We start from the raw sequence: 20,599 nt of genomic DNA, 5'->3' as shown, positions 1-20,599 counted from the left end.
CTGTTACGTCAGCTAACAGACGCCTGCTCTGACTAGCATCGCGCTGAGTGATGGGGGGAGAAGGAGGGGCCATCCTACCCACCCAGAGAGAGCGAGGCCAATTGTGCTCTCTCGGACTCTCGGCTACGGATGGCTGTAGCATCACCAGGGATCGAACTCGCGATCTCCTGATGATAGGGCCAACGCTTAGACGGTTGCGCCACTCGGGAGCCCGTCGTGGTACATTTTTCAGTTTATCATAAAGTGTCTTCTGGGCTCCTGTCTACTGCTGAAGGAAATGAGTTTGTGAATTCAAAGCTGAATCCATCACAAAACCACAGGTTGTACACTCAGATGCTCCAAAGTGCAAGCCCGTCATTTTCAGTCCTGTGAAAGGATGCAAAGTCAGAGAGTGATGTTCCACTCTGAGAATCACTTCAAAGAAGGCATCTATGAGGTACACCTGAAATACTTTATTTTTTGAAAATTAGCACATAACATCAGACGGCTGGCATGATGCAGCACGAGAACGAATGACAACAGTAATTCAGTTGACAAACAGCACTGAAGACAGTGAAGAAAAAACAACCATGTTTGTTTGGCCTCATCAGTCAAATTTAAAGCCAACACTAGAACTCAGCACAAGGACACAAGCATGCAGCACAAGAATATAAGCTGTAACTTTCAGACAGACTAAATTAGGCAACACTTTTTTAACTGGAATATAAAGTTATGTAAATACATTTTAGCTCCATCTTTACAACACACCAAGTGTCTGCATTAGACAGCTGAGTCACAAAAAGAAGTTAATGTTTCTCCCTACTGAGACAGAGATGGGGCTGACTAAGGAGGCGAGCAAAATGCGAATTACAAACTCCCCTTTGATGCTCTGATGGTACTGAAGGCTTTGAGTGAGGATGCCAAAGCACTTTCAGGCAGTCTAAGCTCCTGTAATGAGTTTTATCAGTTCGTTTTTTTTCCTTGGTGTCTTCCCCTATTTAATTGAGTAATCATCAGTAATGGGTTCCCATCCAGCTGGGCTCTCATCATCATTTTTCTCTCTCTTTTTCTGCTCTCCTGCTGAGTGCCCAGTGCTGTCAACAAGCAGTTAATGTCCTTAAATGGCATTCCTGATGGCATCATGTTCAATTACTGTTTACACTGGCATGGGCTCAGTTACTAATGCTAGACGTGACTTCCTTCTCTGATAGAGCTGTAAGGAAAGAAGGCACTAAACTAGGGCTGCGATGATCACCGCATTACCGCAACACCACAGTCATGTGATGTCTACCACGGGGCACAGCCTTTTTTTTTTGGTTTTTGAATTTCATTTTTTTTGCTGGTGATCACATTTGATCAGTAATGATCAGTATTTACATTTGGCATCACTTCACTACTTCACAAACAACTCTGTTATCTAAGCTAACATTAAGTTAGTCGATCAAGCTGCAGTTCCTAACACCAAAAGCAGGTTTAATTTTGGTTTTCTGTCCGTTCAGTTAGAGCAAGTTTATTTATTTAGCACCTTTCATACACTGCAGTCATTCAAAGTGCTTCACAAATAAGAAAATACAAAGATAACTAATGCTAACCAGCATCAGTCTCCTATTTTGCAGCACTGTTTAGTATTTATCAATTGTTAAATAGATGGTTTGACATTTATTGAATGGTGCACTGAACATTGTGCACTGTGTTCACCTATTTGGTGATCAAGCAAGCAAACTAAACTTTTAAATGTTTTTCTACTTTGAAATAACGCAGGACAAGATGGCCAAAAAGTGTCATTCTTCTTTTGCATGACCTAAGACACTGTAAAGAGGGTATTTTTTTTTTTATTAGTGACAAACCACAGGGATAAACTGCTTTATCACTGAGGTAAGGAAAAAAAACAATAATACCATCACAGACCTACACTAAACACTGCCATAACCAACATTAGCACCACATTACTAAGTTTGATGACCACATGTAGTCCACTTTCCCTCTGGAGCATTAACCTGTACTGTACACTATCTGTTTGTTACTGGGCAGAGGAGCTAATGAGCTAACAACAGCTAACCAGCAACACTGAAAGCTGACGGAGTCTTGTTCTCTTCAGTTTTTTTTCCCTCTTCAGTGGACATTGTGCCAGCATTTGTCAAGAGAAATATTTTTTTTATCCTAACATTACCATTTCTGGACCCAACATCTGTGTCTTCTTGTTCATGTCATTACCAAAGCGTTCTTGGCAACAGTTTAAGATATTTACGTTTCAGAGTAGCACAGTATAACATAACATACTCACAAGTACTAGCAAAACTTTTACAATTTTGTTAAAACATAAAACTGACGTTTCACTGAATTGTTAGTCTGTATATTTTTTCTGTCTTCCTGCGATGAATCTTAATATGTGAATAGTGAATTAATTACTGGAATCCCAGCACCTTAAACTGTTAACCAAGTACCTGAGTATTCCACATCCTGATAAATGGCATCCACTGCACTATATATATATAGATTAAACTGATAATCAGCGTCATGGTGTATCAGTATCATCATAACAGTATGGGTGGTATATCGCCCAGTGGTACTAGAGGAGTGCTGTGCCATGTCCTGCTTTCTCCCTACAGCAATGCTGGTTTGTAAGATGCCTGCATAAGGGGAGGGAGGGTACACTGCCGCTTTCTGCTGAGAAACAAAGCAGGCAAGTAGCCAGAACTCCCTCTCTACACTGCAGGCAGAGAGGCGCCCACTGAAATGGTCCTTCCAGCCAGGCCACAGTTTCCCCTATTGTGCAAACTGGCTCCAAGTGGTGTGCAAGCCCTGAGGAACCTGCCTTTAATTAATGGAAATAAGACCTCCTCCATCACTCTCTACTGCTTCCTTTGATTGTAACTAAGAAGCAAGGCTTCAGAAAATTCACATAACATTTCTTTGTTTGTGGAAATGGATTCCAGCAATAACATGAAGAGAAAGTTGAAGCTTAACTTCACTCATCTGTCCCAAAAACTGCTAAACAAAAAAAAACAAAAAAAACAACACACATCAAATGCCATTGTAACTACAATGCAGTGCTCAAATTCAATTAGCTTTTATCTAAGGCAGTAATGAATTATCCTGGATTCTTAGAATATATTTGAGTAAGCACAGCAATATGCTGACACCATGCTGCAGCCCACTTACTTTACCCTAGCAAACTGATTAACTGCAGCCCTGCTCTGAAACAAATGGACTAGTGCACAAACACTGCCAAAATCACCATCAACTATAATTTCAGTTTATAGCTTTTTATAATAAATTACCTTTGTGAATTTCACAGTCAGGTTCCAAACTCTCAGCTCAGTAGTTTAAGTCCAATGATGACTATCGGGCCCCTGAGTGGTGCAACCATTGAAGCCAGGACTGCCCAAAGTGTGGCCCCTGGGGCCATTTGGCTGACCAAAAAGTTACTCTTTCAAGTCAAGTGGATACAGAACAGTAGTCTTGATCAGCTAGTTGAGACTGATGGCACATTGCAAGTGTAGTGTATTATATCCCAAAATCACTAAAATGACCAACAATCAAAGGTTGAAAGTAAAGACTCAAGGGGAGGGATTTCACTCAATAAATCTTCTCTTTTTGAAACATTTTATAACTGTGTAAGTGTGACTCCTTCAAACTGTCTTTTTTATTAGGAATCACATAATGAACACTGGCTAGAGAACACATTTTAGGGGTTGTCTTGGTTTATAATAAGCACCCAAATATAAATATCATCTGAACTACTACAGAAGATGCTAAAAGTGATCATTTTTTCATCTTTTTCAGACAAAAAGTTTTTTTTTTTAATCTTTTTATTCTTTATAGAAAACACTGTAAGAATAAACTCAGTCCTTACTTTAATTCGTAAGGTTAGTTAAGCAAGTTTATATGCAAGGCAATACTTCTTTGCAGTCAACTGCAATCCCCTGAACGATACATGCCTGGGTAGAACATCTCAGTGCACAATCCCAGAATTTTATAAAAAGAAATATAAGAAAGGGCTTACTTTCTTAGGTGCTCATGTTCCTTAAGGAAAAGCTCTGTTCGTCTGTTGTTCACACCCGAGCCACTCTTGTATGTCCTGAAAAAGAAAAAAACATAAGCTCATCATTCAATAAATACGTACAAATGCTTACACACACATTTTCTATGTAAATGTCCCAAGGAGCACATTAATCTTTTAGCCTTCACAAGTAAGGGATAATCTTTCACCCACTGAATCAATTAAAGTTACTCCTAATGCATCAATCATAGGAAAATAGGAAAAAACATAGGAAAAACGTTTCAAAGTGGCATAAATAAGTCTTTAAATTACAACCAATAACACCACTGAATATTTACTTATCTAATAAAAGGTCTAGAAAAACAAATGAGCAGAAATCAGTAATTCTGACCACTTCTACTTATTTAGATCCTTTAATGGGTACACAATACTGAAAAAGAAGTGCCACTTGGAAACATTACTCGTAAGTTCACAAGTAAAGGCACTTAAGATTTTCTTATAGAGTATACCAAAACCTATACATCAGAGCCTGAGCTGGTAAAGAGGAGCGGGGGTAGCAATGGAGCTTCCACTTTCTGCACAGCGCACATGGCCAGCTCTACCACAGAAAGCATTTAGTGTGAATAATGAATGAGTGAAGTACTTGGAAGAGCAGCCCTTCTCAAGAAGTTAATCAGGGCAGAGGGGCAAAAAATCTACCCATATCCTCTTATAGTGTTCTAGATCTTTGTTACAGTGAGCCAGAGCCTACATTCTAGGCTTTAGTGCCAACAGAAATAAAGATCACCCTCCATTCCGAGGGAAAGAGGCACGTGACGGGCAGAGTCAGCGAAGTAAGGCTGACTGAATGACTAAACAGTCATAAAGCATCCCCAACCCTGCTCTGTCTTTGTGTGAGTATGCTACAGTAAGACTGATGTTGGTGAACAGTTGCAACACTGGTCGGTATGGGAATGCATCCACACACAGCCTGTCAGTCTATGACAACCAAAGCAGCAGAAAACTGTGAGTCAACTCAATCATTCCAACAAGGGCCCTACACCACACACACATACTCTGGCATTTCTGCCTACTGGCATTTCCAGGGGGCTTTGGTGCTACATGGCAATCAACAGGGGCAGCCAGGTAAAATGAGGAGCACAGGCAAAGAGGCAGGTGAAACTTCCATATAATCACTGCTGTGTTCATGCTGAAATCAGATAATTTGCAGTCACATACAAGGAAAATGGCCGAGTGAGAGAAACGGGTAATCACAGCTACACTGTCTGACCCACAGCTATAAGCATTTACGGAAGCGACTGTGCTGACACCTGGTGGTCAATATAGGTAACAACATGAAACTTTTCTCATTATTTAGGCTGAATAATTTGATCACTTGGTCATTAGTTTATTTTAACATGGGCGTTTTCTGTTCTTTTCAGCTGATCAGAAAGTTACTGTCCATATTAATCAACCACATGCTACAGATACGACAGATATTCCATTAACACAGATGCACTACTATGAGCAATGAGCTTCTTAAAGCTTTTTAACATAAACCGTATTCTTCCACTGGGAGCTGGTAGCCTCTCCTGATGACAGAAGAACCTTTGCTGCATTTGACAGGTGTTCAACTGGTGGTATCAAACTGTCCCACTTGTAAATTGCACTCAAACAGCTGACAAAGTCTTTACAAGTTGGAAACTTGGGACTGGAGATGATACCCGAGTATCACGTGATACACAATGTGACCTTTCACTTTTCTGCCAGTGAAAAACGGTAAACATAGCAGTGAACACAAAAAAAAAAGATATGCCTGATAGGCATCCAGATTATTTATGTTCTTTTCAAAACAGCAAATCAAAAGCAACCTCTTTATCTCCATTTTTTCTTTTTCCATGTGGTGGGTGTAACTTCCAACAATCACCAGAATGGAGTAAAGTCGTATTTTGTAGTTTACCATCTGGTATAACTTTCCGACATGCACCCAAACGCAACTTTAGTCCACTTAAACTGCGGCAACTAAATGACCCTCTGAGCTGACCCTATAGGCTAATAAGTTCTTGTTTCTAAGGATGCATTGATACCATTATTTTAATTGAACATGAGTACATTGTTTTTAGTACTTGCCAAGACCGAGTCTGATACCATACTGAGTAACCTACTTAGAATTAAGTAGCTGTTAGCGTAAATGAGCGCAACCTTAACAGTTACATCATTAAGATCTAGCTGATTTTAAATGATGTGCATTAGCTAGCTATGTTACATTAGTCACTGGCTCAAGAAGTAAAGAAGAGAGTTTTGTTGCACATCAGAAAAGCACTTCTGTACAGTTGTAACTATAGTAGGATTCATAGTCTCTGCAGCACGGTGACAGCAGGAATCACATCCGAGGCTAACGCATCTGAAGAGCTCAACGGTGGGGTTTTACATCTGAAGCTTTTTGTTTGGCTGATTAAACTGACACTGAATGTCCTCTAAAGCCAGACATATATGGTGTGATTTTGGAAACAGTGTACAGAAAAAGCCTACAACAAGGGCAACAAAAGGCTGGAAAAGTAAGTGGTACTAATAAAAAAACAGCTGGAGGAGCAACTTGCAACTAACACACGACTGGGTATAAAAAAAGCATTTTAGAGAGGCAGGGTCTCTCAGAAGCAAAGATGGGCAGAGGTTCACCAATCTGTTAAAAACTGTGTCTAAAAATTGTGGAACAATTTCAGAAACATGTTCCTCAATGTAAAACTGCAAAGACTTTGGATATCCCACCATCTACAGTACACATCATCATCAAAAGATACAGAAAATCTGAAGAAACGGAGAAGGGATGACGCATGGATGACCATGGTCTTCGGCCCTCAGACAGCACTGCATTAAAAACAGGCATGATACTGTACTGGAAATCACCGCATGGGCTCAGGAGGCAAAATGGAAAACTGGTCTGTGGTCAGATAAATTAAAATTTGAAATTCTTTTTGGAAACCACAGACACCGTGTCCTGCGGACTCAAGAGGAGAGGAACCATCCAGCTTGTTATCAGTGCACAGTTCAAAAGCCTGCATCTCTGATGGTATGGGGTTGCATTCTGCATTATGCCTATGATGTGGGCAGCTTACAAATCTGGAAAAGCACTATCAATGCTGAACAGTATGCAGAGGTTTTAGAACAACATATGCTCCCATCCAGACAACGTCTCTTTCAGGGTAGATCTTGCATATTTCAGCAAGACAACGCTAAACCACATACTGCATCCATCACAACAACATGGCTTCGCAGAAAAAGAGTCCGGGGCTGAACGTTTCACCCATAGAAAGCTTTTGGCGCATCATGAAACAAAAAATCCATCAAATAAGACCCAGGACTGTCGAGCAGCTAGAATCCTACATCAGACAAGAATGGGAGAACATTCCTCTCCCAAAACTCCAGCAATTGTCTCCTCACTTGCCCAGACGTTTACAGACTGTTGTTAAAAGAAGAGGGGATGCTACACAATGGTAGACATGGCCCTGTCCCAAATTATTTGAGAGGTGTTCCTGCCATCAAGTTCTAAACGAGTTAATATTTTTCATGAAATGGTAAAATGTCTCACTTTCAACATCTGATATGTGTTCTATGTTCCACTGTGAATAAAATATGGGTCTATGAGATTTGCTAAATCATTGCATTCTGTTTTTATTTAGATTTATTTACATTTTACACAGCGCTCCACTTTTTTGGAATTGGACATCAAATCAAACTTTTAAAAAGTGAACGTCAAAGCATCCTAAATTAAGAGAAAACTTATGTCATACATCTCAGACTGTCAAAAGGGCTTGTAGCCACAGCAATGTAACTTTAAAGCAGCACTTCTTATGTAAAAGTAAAGAAATGCTCCTGCTTCCTGAAAAATTCTATGCTCAGTAAATGGGAATATTAAGGCCTTTGTGCCCTAAACAGGAAAAGCAGAAAAGGAGGAGCCCTCACTTACGTAAATAAAGGCAAACATACAGTTTTGTCAGACTGCTGGCCTGAATTCAAGAAGGACACTGTAAACTGGGAACTTGGGACAATTATAGAAAAACAATAAGCCAGGAAAATAATGTTCCATGATGCATTTTAACATTATGGAACAGTTTCCCAGAGATTAAGCCTAAACCTGGACTAAATGGGATTTTTTATAAACATCATTAACACTGCAATCTACTCCAAACCTAGACTAGTCCAGGAAATTAGCTCATGTATAATACCTTAATAAAAGGAGTTCAATTGGTTACCAATAGACACAATGTGCTAGTAACAGACATACATAAAATACTGATTAAGGTTTCCGAACCCTGCAGAAATTCTTTCAGTGAAGGCAGCATGGAGGAGCATTTATGAGTAAATTTAATTAAAACTACATAAAAATATGATTAGCTTCATGTTCAGACTGCATTACAAGGAATTCATATTTATATATTAACGAGAGATTAGGTGGACAACCACTAACAGGATCTGATAGCTTTAGGGGAAAACAACTCACTCAATGTCTTTCCTGACAGACCCAAGTAGATCTTCTCTCTCTCTCACAGCCAGGAAGTTGGATTTGGTTTTGTGAAACTCATGTGTGTAGTCCTGGGGCAAAAACAGAGAAACAGATGAATAGTTACAAATGAGATATTGTACTAAGACGACACACTGATAGCACAGTATAGGCAGGAATCTACATCATATACATTCTTTTACAATTATACATATAGTACAGTGCAGATCACCCATAATTTATCTAATTCTGAGTCAAAACAGCCATTATGTACAAGTTAATGATTTTTAACAGAAACAGAAAACATATTTAACAGAAAATTACTCTGAAGCCTCCAATGCCAAGTAGAATATCAAAACTACTAGCATATGACGCTTCCATTCTTCCACAGAAGTCTCAACAACTAAATATAATGTCATTTTTTTCAGTATTTAGGGATGTCCATCCTTTGCCTTATCAGCTTCATTGTTTTAGGGAGACATGCTTTCAGTTTTTCAAAGAAATTTGCAGGGATACATTTCCATTTTTCTCCTTGTAAACACACCCCCAAGTTCAGTTTCAGAAGTTGGCTACATTTTCTGCGTCTCACAAATGGTCAACCCATTTCTATTACTTAAAAAAATGTTGTTACAAGTCCCACTTTCTCTACCTCTTCTAATAATTTTAACTATTTTTTCACAGTTTTCTTTTACTTTCCCCTTCCTTATGCAAGGGGATTATCTTGTATCTAATCTCATCAGAAATATCTCCTGAAAAACTAATAACTTGTACTTATCATTTATAACTTGTAATGATCATTTTGGGTAGTGGTTTCAGACTTTTACACTGTACCGAAAATACAAACATCTGCAAAAGCCACAGGGCAATCAATCAGGCAGAGATTCAGAGCTGCCCATGATTTTTGCAGAAGAGAGGACGTATCAAGCAGGGGACGAGAGCAGAATGTCTCTCACCTGTAGGATGTCTCTATGCCTTTGGAGTGTGTGCATCAATGCAGCGTTGAGAGATGTCACGCCTGGTGTGCTAGTGTACTCTGCCATCTTATCGTTTATCCCTGTAAGCTACAATAAACAGCAGAATAATCAAATTACACTTAAACATAAGACTGGCCACAAAAAGCTGAATCCAACATGGCACAAAAGACTCAGTTAATTAAGCCGAATGTGATCTCAGTTAATACTACTTAAAAACATAACATGCAGTCTAATGACAATTTTCTTGTTGTAGCACAAGAACATGGGTGATATACTCTACCCAAAACATCAACAAATCAACTGACAGATGACTAACTTTTGCAAGAAGCTGCTCGATCTCGACTGACATGGTCTCAAACATTCTGTCTTGAGTGGAGTTGTTGAGGAGGGGCGTTGTGTCCGAGCTGTTTGAAAATAAGGCAAAAAACAATACTGACATAGGAACAGGCTGAGAAGTTATTCACATATAAAACAGAGCCAAGTATGTACCACTGCAACTTGATTCATTGACATGTTCATGTACCTGTCTCCTCTCCGGCCATCCCGGGAGCCGCTGTAGCTGGTGCAGAGTTTACTGAAGGACACCAGCTTCAGGTCGAGCTCATTCTCCAACTGTCGTGCCTGCTTGCGCAAATCTGTAAAGATGTATCGTGAGGACAATTAACCTAACCTACAATTAGACAGACCAACGACTGCAGTTACACGAACAGTAACTTTATATTTCTGTTAAGTGTATATCTTACTCAACAGAAATGTATATTGCAGGCACGAAAATAAGAATTGCCAGCTGTTGTGTGCTAGAAGTTTAAATAACAAGTCATAACACATAACCTACGTTTAATACTAAGCTGGCTACAGGTGTGTGATGCTGTGCTAGTTAAGTTACCATCATATTTTGTTCACTGTGCACACACTTTTTTTTATAATAACACTGAAGACAGCAACATGCCTACTCTGAGATTCAGAATATCATTTAAAGTGCCACGAAAGAGTCGTTAGTACATAAAACACAAAATACATAAGTATTCTGTAATGAAAATTAGCTAGTTAAGCTATTTAGCTAACCCAGTTATCCCACAGCTAGGTTAGCTGGCTAAAAATTTGCTTCCTAAAAGATGTCAGTCGACACCGCTGACAAGAAATACTACATCATACACGTTTACATCAGTCAGATATTTTCAATAACACTTTACAGATAAGTTATTTCAGGAACGAGTGCAACATTGGGGACAATAACATTTTCTTTCCGACTTCCGACTAATTCGTGCTCGGCTAAATCACTGACGTTACGTTAGCCGCCGCAGCTAGTTAGCTAGCCAAGCTAGCGTTCGTTAACGCTAACGTAGTGAAGTGGATGGAGGTGTTTTGACGTGAACCGGCCGAACAAACCGTTACTAAGCCTTCGCAGACAGCCACATAAAGAATAAAAAGTTGGAATAAGTGGACTCAAAGTGATTAAAATGCCTTGGTCGACTCCAAATAACACCACTTTGCCACCTCACCTTCCCAATAGTTGCTGTTTCCCCCTGCCATCTTTGTTGTTCAACGTCATCCGCGTCGTGCTGGCAGAGGAAAGGCTCTGCTGCAGCTCAGCCTACAAAAACTCCACTACAGCGCCTCTCTCCGTGTGGCTGAGGATACTCTGAGAAGAAAATCAAGAATGACCTGTTTTTCTGTTAAAAAAAAACAACTGTTAAGTCAGTTGTCTGGAAGTTGCATCTTATTCGTATTCAAATGGCCTGACTGGGCCCTTCAGATAAAAAAAACAGACACAGCTGCACACCCATGACTCACAGATAGATCCAGTTTCTCAAAGGCCCATTTCATGGAAATTTCCTTCACATCCTTGAAATAAAAGATTTTCATGTAGAATGTAAACATTGTTAAAGTTTCAAAATGTACCGTCCACTTCCCAGTTCATACAGTCTATACATGGAAGATGCAAAAACAGTCCACTTTAAATGCAGTGGTTTTGTGATGTCACATAACCCAACACATTTACATACATGATCAGCCACAACATTAAAACCACCTCTTTGTTTGTACAACCATCTTATCAGCTCCACTTACCATACAGGCGCGCTTTGTAGTACTTTGTCGTATTTTGTATACTTTGTTAGCCCCCCTTCATCCTGTTCCTCAATGCTAGGACCCCCACAGGACCACCACAGAGCAGGTATTTTGTGGGTGGTGGATCTTTCTCAGCACTCTAGTTGGTCCAGCTTGTAGATGTAAAATCAGAGCCAGTAGCTCATCTGCTGCTGTTTGCATTGGTCATCCTCTAATCCTTCATCAGCGGTCACAGGATGCTGCCCATTGGCGCTGTTGGCAGGATGTCTTTGGTTGTAGGACTATTCTCAGTCCGGCAGTGACACTGAGGTGTTTAAAAACTCCAGCAGCACTGCTTTTAAAGGTATGGTAACAAAAACAGCCTGTTTAATTATGGGATATATAAGGGTTCAAAAGTAGTCATGTAAAATTAATTACTTCTATTTAGGTACATAAAACCACCCAAGTGTCCACAAGCAGTTTGCATCCATCAGCACTACACAGACAGTACTGACACCTATTTATCTCCTTCTTAGTAATAATCAATTTGATCCATGATAACAGTTTTACCATCTTTCACAACCAGTAATGTGATATGTTTATTGTTTATAAGTTTACAACCCTCAAGATCAAAGTGATTCCATTCAAAATAATACAAAAATATATTTCTTCAAGATATAGATAGGTGAGGACTAGAGAGCTGTTTGAGAGCATCAAAAGTGCTAGTATGTCCAAACACATGAAAGGCCATCTCCAAAGTCCTTGACATCCCTGTCTCTACAGTGCGTAAAGTAATTAGGAGGTTTATTGCTCATGGAACTGTCAAGAACCTCCTAGGATGTGGGTCAAAGAGGAGAATTAATGAAGAAAACCTTTGAAGGTTGGTGCAAACTGTGAAAAAACACATGTAACATCCAAAGATCTAAAGACAGACCTGGATCTGGGGTAATGGTTTCAACCTGTACCATATGCCACACACCAAACCAAGAAGCACTTCATGAGTGAAAGCCAAGAAAGACCCCATTGATGAAAGAAAGACATAAGACGGCACGACTGATCTTTGCCAAAACATACCTACACAAACTACAATGTTTTTGGGCAGATATTTTGTGAACAGACAAAGCAAAACTAGAGCTCTTTGGCAATGCAGATTAGCCATTTGTTTATAGGAGATGACATGAAGCTTGTAAGCAAAAGAACACCCTACCTACAGTTAAACATGGTGGTGGATCCATAATGTTGTTGGGCTGCTTTGCTACCTCAGGTACTGGAGGCCTCAACTGAACTAAAGGAATAATGAAATCAGAAGATTACCAAGTCATTTTAGAGAGAAATGTGCCACCTAGTGTAAGGAAGCTAGGTTTGACCCAAAGCACACATCAATAAGCACAACAGAATGGTTGCAAAGAAAGAAGTGGACTGTTTTAAACTGGCCAGCAATGAGTCCTGATCTCAACCCCACTGAATATCTTTGGAGACAGCTGAAATCTGCCATAAGGAAGAGACACCCTGCAAACACCCAAGAGAAAAGTTTGTAACAGTGAAGCAGGAAAAACTACAGCAGATTGGTGCAAGAAGCTTTTACATGGTTACCAAAAATGTTCGGAGGCTGGCATTGCTGCTCAAGATGTACAACAAAATATTAGGAAAGGGTGCCATTAATACTGTCCATACCATATTTTGTTTATTTTCTTTAAAATAGTTTCTTACAAGCTGAAAAGACATGTTCCTTTGTTTAATAACTTTAGACATCCATTAAAATATTCTAATGATGAAAAGTTATTTTTTGAGAGAAAGAGTATATTTCAATTTATTTATGAAGATATTGTGAATTTTATATAAAAAAAGAAAAGGGTGCTGTAGTGGCAAGAACTGTAGATGCTAATGGTGAAGAGGCATGCTGTGAGAGCATCAGCTTGGCTGAGATATAACAGTAGCAACTGAACAAGCAAATTATGTTATGGGTTTTTTTCTTTTCATTTTTGGGGGCCCATTTAATTTTGTTCATTAATATCCTAGTTATGCCACTGTACTTTTTCCAATGAAAATCCAGACTCCAGCCATTTTCCTATGTGCTGATATAAGTGAAATCATCTTAAATCAAGCCAATTTAGTATGTCATTATGATATTTTTATGATATAAAAGATCATTGAACCTTCTAATTTTTCTGAATATTTTTCTTTTGTCATTTAATCTACTGAAACTGTCCTACTGCACTGGTAGAAAAAATTGCTTTTCTCAAGAAAATGCTCAAAACAAGGAAAATGATCTGCCAGTGGAATACAATCATCTCACTTGATAAAATTACTTAAAACAAGCAAAAACATTGAGAAATAGGTTGTACAATATTTTTACAACAATCTAAAAATGAGAAATACTAGATATATACATAAGATTTCTTTGCAGTATAGAACATGAAAACAATCAGGTTACTGAGATACAGATACTGAGCAACTTAAAATCAGACAAAAAAGTCACCACATGACTTTTCCCCTCAGACTTTTATTTAGTCTCAGTTATACTGAATCAGCCAGTCCCAGTTGTATTTCAACACCAGATATAAAGAGAGGTTTATTTGCACTTGTTTGTTTTCCACCATTGACCAAAATTGCACTTATGTCATTTACGTACAGTTGGCATCACTTAATTATCTACAATCAACCCCTTTTGTATAAAAAGGACAAAAAAATATACATCAGCACAACCAGTACATACAAAAGCTACACACGTTTGTTCAGACACCCACTCATTTGCACTCGAGCATGATTTTCAGCATCAAGCTATCATGTCAGATTTATGTGGCAATGAAAACAGTGAATGAAGAAGTCATATCACAACCTTTCCTATCATACACATTAACAATGTTTTACTTTTGGTGCACTACACAAAGAAAAGCGGAAAGTAATCAATGTGGTGATGAAAGAGGAAGGTTACCAACACGCTGAAAGCTTGAGGCCACACCATCCAGACAGAGGCTTTAAAAGGCTATCGAATGAACACTTGATGTACGTCAGTGCCACATTCGCCATGATACTACTGTATCCTTCTTTCCTTCTAATAAAAAAAGATCCTTGTTTAACTGGCATGCAGACAAAAGAAGGGTGATAAAGATACTGAGACACAATGTGTATAAAATACATTAAATTGCAAGACCGAGCACCTGCCTGAATTCATCAGCACACGCAAGCAGCTCTGCTGGTTTCACACATTACAGATTAATAACTCACTGAGCCAGTGTTCCTATTATTTATTCAATATTAATGGGCTTGCGGGCCATGTGAATCCTATGTATAGGTCATAAACCAAATAAATAGCAAATGACAAAACGGAAAAAAAGTTTAACAGTCTGAATTTCAGTTAAAATGGAATCCATGTCCTTATAAATGCTAGTGTCAATTACAAGTATATTTCTGCTAAAAAATTAAAATAAAAATAAAAACAAATTAACACCTCAATATGTGAATTTCAAGGGCTGAAGCTGTTCAAGGGAGAAAGTTACCCTGATTAGTTAACAGTACATACACTGTCAGTGTATGTATTAATAAGCCAATGCAACGCAGGGATCCAATTTATAGAAATCATTAAAAGTGTGTGAATTGTATGGCATTTTATCATTTTAGAAGACAAAGGCACTAAATGTTGTATAAAAGTCTCTATCAGATGGAAAAATTAAATCAGTTCAATTAAAATGGGAAAAAAAATTAATGTTATGGTCACTTGCACTGACCATACTTTTGGTCAGATTGTGGACCAGGGTATTTTTAGTTTAATTAATATGTATTGATTCAATCTTTAGTTTACATATAAATCAATAAAAAGGCAGATGTGAAAAAACTGAAATATTCCTGAATAAAAAATCTGAAATCTGTTCAGAATGAACAAATCAAAGATGTTATTGCTTTTGCAGGCATTTCTGCTACCCTTTTAATCAATTTAAAAAGTCCCCGTTTATTATCTAAATGTCTTGATTCTATGTATGTGTTTGAACACATTATCAATGACCTACTGTGAACAACTGTGGCTTGAAGATCCTCTGAGGAGAAAAAAAAACAAAAATCAAAAAAACAGATACACTTCAAACATTTCAAAAGAGTGCATGGCCATTATTATAATCTGTAGCAGCGAATACAGATCCAACATTTAAGTTCTCAGGTTTAGTATATTAGATATGCACAAACAAACGGTAGATGAGTGCAATTAAAATACATAAAAATTTAAAGAAGAAAAACAAACAAAACAAAACTTTACATTCTTGGCAAGCCAAATTCCATTCAAGCTGATGTGACTCAATGCTATGCTACAGTACAAATCTGTGTGCTCAACAAATTGGCTTTCTGAAGATTCTGAAAGCTAGGCAACAAACTGACCACCTCAGAGTGTGTATGATTAAGAACTGACCACAGAAATGCTGTTCACGACCTAGATTTATAAATTATCGCAGATTCTGAACTAGGCTCACGTTTCCACATGACTGATCTCAGTCCCAGTAATGAAATAAAAAAAGGATGACACGATGCATAAGCAGCACTTTTGCGCCAAGATGATTTAAGTACACAACTCCTGGTCTGTTCCCAGTAACTCCATCAGCTACTGCGAGAAACAGCATTTAGAAAAAAAATCACTGGATTCCTGATTACGACCCAAATCAAAGTATGGCAGAGAGAAGAACTTGACTTTCACCCGTCTTCACACATCAATGACAGCCAACAGGCATAAATGGCTCAAACTAATCAAACAAGGCACTGTGTTCAGCAATCCTGTTGAGTTTCTGTTTACTTGGGCAATTCAGTTAGTGCTATACTGACTGGACACCTATTGGAAGAGCTGCTGAGAAATCTCCACACTAACAAGCGGAAAAGTAGCTTTATCTAAATTCAAATAAATAGTAAGTTGGTTGAGAGCAGATTGTACAGTGGTTAGTTGCATACATTAAGGTGTGTTAAGGTTGACCAAATTTCAGTAGGCCACTAAAGTGCATCCTGTGAAGGATTTCAGGGCAGTCCGTTTGGATGGGCCTTTGAGTTGAGTGCCCCCTACTGGCCCCTGGGAGGGAGTGGCTAGTGAGCTCTGGACTGCAGGGGAAAGGACAGAACATCTGAGTCCTGTGTCTCACTCCTGTAGGGCGTGTGCAGATAAATTGACTATATTAGGGAGGCGCAAAGGTATCAGAGTTTGTTGGCGTACAGAGTGTCCTCGTCGCTTTCACTCTCGTCCTGAAACTCGTGGCTCAGAAGAGACTTCTTGGAGCCCATGGAGGTGAGGCGGATTTCATCATCATAATCGTCCCGGTGCTGACGCAGGCGGTGGAAACCATCCTTCTGTCTGTTGGACTTAGCTGAGCACACGCACCAGATGATGCAAGCGGTGATGGTCAGGGCCGTCATAGCTGCAGCTAAAGGAGAAAGCACAAAGCAGGGCTTTAGGGCTGGGTATTGTCAGCAACTGTATGATATGTCACAATGCAATGACAAAACACACCAGATATGCAGCAGACATTTTCAGTCAATGTTTACCGAAAATTTGTTCTAAAAACTACAGTAATAATGAACAAATAATGTTGGGGAGGATGATAGTGACATTTTTTGTAACAGCACTTACCTAAAATTATTAGGTTAAGTTTTAAAACCGAAGCTAAAAAAGTTAAGAAAGGTTACCTACTTAATTCACACACACACACACACACACACACACACACACACACACACCACCCGCAGATGATAAACTAATGACTGAACTTCACTCTGAGCTCTTGAACATGCCACTCGCAGAAGGGACGGTAGTGAAACTAGACCAGACTGGACCAGAGCTTTTTATACAAATAAAAATAATAAATAAATCTGACTATTAGAGCATGTTCACCACATGGGCTCTCAGGCTTGAATGCAGTATCTGTTTCACTTGTGCATTAAATTGGCGTGTAGAAGTAAATTCATAAATACTAAATCAGCCACATCGATATTTTGAGCTCGGCCCTACCAGCATTGGTGTCACACTGAAATTCTGATTTTTTTCTGTTGTTTCAGCAGTATTGACAATATCAACTGCAATGGGTGCTTCAGATTGTTTTAAAAGAATCGTTTAAAATATTTAAAAATTTAAATAGGTTTATTTTCCAGAAATGCGGTTTCTGTCTGATTAATAACACTGTGTAAGGTTCACTTTGGTGTAATTATCAGAGAAACAATAAAAAAGAGTGAGCTATGTCAGGCTTGTAAGACGTTCTTTAACCAAAAAGAATTTTAAGATATAAAAATTTACAAAATTATCACTGTTACATTATTATGCGAGACATAATAGCCACATGAAAGACATCAGCAAATTACCTGTTCAAATTAATGACTACAGTTCTGCTAAAAAATGAGAAGCAAAAGATATTCACCACACCTTGAAGACTGTGCTTTAATTTGCATAATTTGTATAAAGGATATGTAAATTGCTCGACAAAAGCCTTAAGTCAAATTTAAGAACTGAGTTGGCACCTGCAGTGGCCACCACCAACTCCCTTGGTAAGCCAAAAATGCGGTTGTCCATATCAAACTCAATAATGATGGAGCTTGCTGCCTCATATGACGATACAATCACCTGGAGGGATCAGAAGGAAAAGCAGAGAATAAATAGCACACAAAAAAGTAATTTATTATTATTATTATTTGGAAAAGCCTTTCAAATATGTTGTCTTGTGTGTTCACATGTATTCTCTCACCTCCTGCCGCTGCTGTTGGTATCCTTCCGCTACTGCTTCGATATTGTGTGAGCCTGGAGACAGCAGGGCATGGAAGTATCCGCCCTCACTGGTGAACACTCGCACTCCGCCGTTCAGCACGATCATCGCCCCCACTATGGGCTTCCCACTCTTGTCTTTCACTATACCACGTACGCCTTTATGCACCTGCAAAGGAATAGGAAAAATTTTAAAGGGCTAGTTCAGCTAGCATTTTATTAAAGAATAAAGGGGTGGAGAGAGGAATGGTAGATGGAGAAAAGAGAGGGCTAACTGACCTCCACCAGCATGCTGAGCAGAGACTTCCTGTTCTCAGCCCAGAGGATGGGCAACTGGTCAGCTTGGGGGAACAGACAACAGCTGGTATACACAGTAATCTCAGGACAGTGACCGAAGTCCACGCTGAAGTCCTGTAACATAAATAATTATAATCACAATAGTAATCAAGTGCCTTGTAGAGGTTCTAGACTGAAATGTAGGTTTCTAGAACTGTGAAGTACTTCACTTCTCTAGTTCAATAAAATGGATGTTTTAAATAAGCATGTTTTAATTATATTGAGTCACACTTAATACTGCATTTTAATCAGTTTTACTTTTGTTTTAATTCAGTACTCTGAATTGTTTGTTTTTATTCTCAGTCAATCGCTTGTTTTAAACAGATGTCACATGAATAATAAATTATTATTATTATTACTACTGCTATTATTATTATTATCATTATTCCTAGGCTCGTCTGCATTATGAAATGTTATAATTGCATACACTATGTTATAACTGACACATAATTGCATTTAATCATCTTTATTTTGTTAAAAGTATGCAACTATAATACAAGCCAAAAGTGACCAAATTACCTGATTAGCTGTCCTGTTCCCTTGCTACTTAGTAGCTCCCAACTGCCTGAGCTCAAAGAGGGCTCAGAGCTCAAATAAACAAACATTACTTACTGTGGCCCTCTAAAGATGTTAGAGCACCAATCAGAAGTTAGAACTTTTGTCTACTTTTCGTCCCAATATACGTGTTCTGCTTTCTTTTATTAACATGTATTTGCCTCAACCCAACAGAAGAAAACATTTGATTGTGAAATTTAACAACTGAAAATAACTGTCGTCAAATAACTGAACATTGGCCTATTATGTAATATGTGCCAGACCAAACTCTTCTTCTTCTTTTATTATAATAATAATAATAATAATAATAATGATAACAATAATGATAATAATAAGGCAACCTGAAGCCAACCCTGTTCTTGTAGAGCCTCCCTCCTGTTAAGGTTTTTTCCAACCAAAAACACCTGCTCCAGGATTTAAATTATCTTAATTATCCGAGTCACTTACGTCAGATTAAGGTTGGACGTTAAGTGTAGAAAGCAAGCTGTCCACAAACTAGCTAGAGACACCAGCTGTTAGATTTACCTTCATACTGCCCATGTGACTGTGCCTTTCTGCTGCCCGCAGCACTCCTTCAGGGATGTTCCCCACTGAAATAAAATGGGTCAGTGAGAAACAGCGTACTAGATTAAAAGAAAACATTTTGCATCAATTTAAATACGGCTCCTTTTAATGTAAACTGTAAACTTTGTGACTGCTATTCATCATTAATATAGAGGTGAGTGTCAGGCAAGTTCCATGGACAAAATAATTAGCCACATGCATGGTTTCTTTCCCAATACCTAATTAAGCCTCCAGTTGCCATACTGACAGTGTCAATCCTGTCAGGAAGGATTACACCAGACTCTGAAGTTCCTATTCATTTTGGCCCACTTATCCACTAACTTTGTGCTTCATGTCCAAGCAGAACACAACACTGACATTCCCACATTCCAGGATGACAACTGTAGGGTGTCTGTATGCGACTGGTTCAACAAATATTATGGAACATTGGGACAGTGTGACTGACCAGCAAAATCAGAGTTCAATCTCAATTTACGATTTGGAACAGCAGGTGAAATGCTGAATCAGGCACATATGAACACTGGGTGAAATGTGCCCCTAATTTGTGTAAGAGTGTGCTAGAGTGGACAGGAACATCTCACGAGACAGGTGTAATCCTTACCTGACAGGATTGGCACAGTTACTAAGGGGACACATATTGAAGCAGTAGTACCGAAATGATGCATGGAACTATTTTTTGTTCGATATGCTTATGCAGCTAATTAAACCAATATGGCAAGCATAACATAGTGCTATAGGAAGCAGCATATTTTGGTTACAAGTAGTACGAAGCAGTTTACATACTTTGACTGCTGTTTGGACATCCAGCGTCTCCCAAGTGCATTGTGGGATGGTTGTTGGCATACACAGTAGCCAAATACCTCAGGGTACTCTCATTTTCAACTGAAAAGGAAGAGCAAAAATGAACACATTTCCAAAGAAGCAACAACCGTTAAAAG

General features: G+C 38.8%; 2 protein-coding genes across 2 annotated transcripts in view; both read right to left on the bottom strand.

Annotated features, from left to right (window-relative positions):
• The window catches only part of gosr1 (golgi SNAP receptor complex member 1), a 29,157-nt gene extending 18,121 nt beyond the window's left edge, over positions 1-11,036 (bottom strand). Inside the window, exons 1-6 of the mRNA XM_036561738.1 lie at positions 10,939-11,036; positions 9,960-10,071; positions 9,753-9,840; positions 9,416-9,523; positions 8,463-8,554; positions 3,986-4,060 (exon numbers count right to left, since the gene is read on the bottom strand). Coding sequence (XP_036417631.1) covers positions 3,986-4,060; positions 8,463-8,554; positions 9,416-9,523; positions 9,753-9,840; positions 9,960-10,071; positions 10,939-10,969 — 506 coding nt within the window. The 5' untranslated portion in view covers positions 10,970-11,036. The remainder of the gene's footprint in view (positions 1-3,985; positions 4,061-8,462; positions 8,555-9,415; positions 9,524-9,752; positions 9,841-9,959; positions 10,072-10,938) is intronic.
• A 2,932-nt stretch (positions 11,037-13,968) lies between these two features.
• The window catches only part of cpda (carboxypeptidase D, a), a 26,349-nt gene continuing 19,718 nt past the window's right edge, over positions 13,969-20,599 (bottom strand). The window contains exons 16-21 of the mRNA XM_036561724.1: positions 20,445-20,543; positions 19,623-19,687; positions 18,486-18,617; positions 18,190-18,375; positions 17,966-18,068; positions 13,969-16,878 (exon numbers count right to left, since the gene is read on the bottom strand). Coding sequence (XP_036417617.1) covers positions 16,652-16,878; positions 17,966-18,068; positions 18,190-18,375; positions 18,486-18,617; positions 19,623-19,687; positions 20,445-20,543 — 812 coding nt within the window. The 3' untranslated portion in view covers positions 13,969-16,651. The remainder of the gene's footprint in view (positions 16,879-17,965; positions 18,069-18,189; positions 18,376-18,485; positions 18,618-19,622; positions 19,688-20,444; positions 20,544-20,599) is intronic.

The sequence above is a fragment of the Colossoma macropomum genome, unplaced genomic scaffold, assembly GCF_904425465.1.
Source record: "Colossoma macropomum unplaced genomic scaffold, Colossoma_macropomum, whole genome shotgun sequence".
NCBI lineage: Eukaryota > Metazoa > Chordata > Actinopteri > Characiformes > Serrasalmidae > Colossoma > Colossoma macropomum.
Note: the sequence above shows the minus strand (reverse complement) of the source record. Positions and strands in the feature narration are given on the sequence as shown.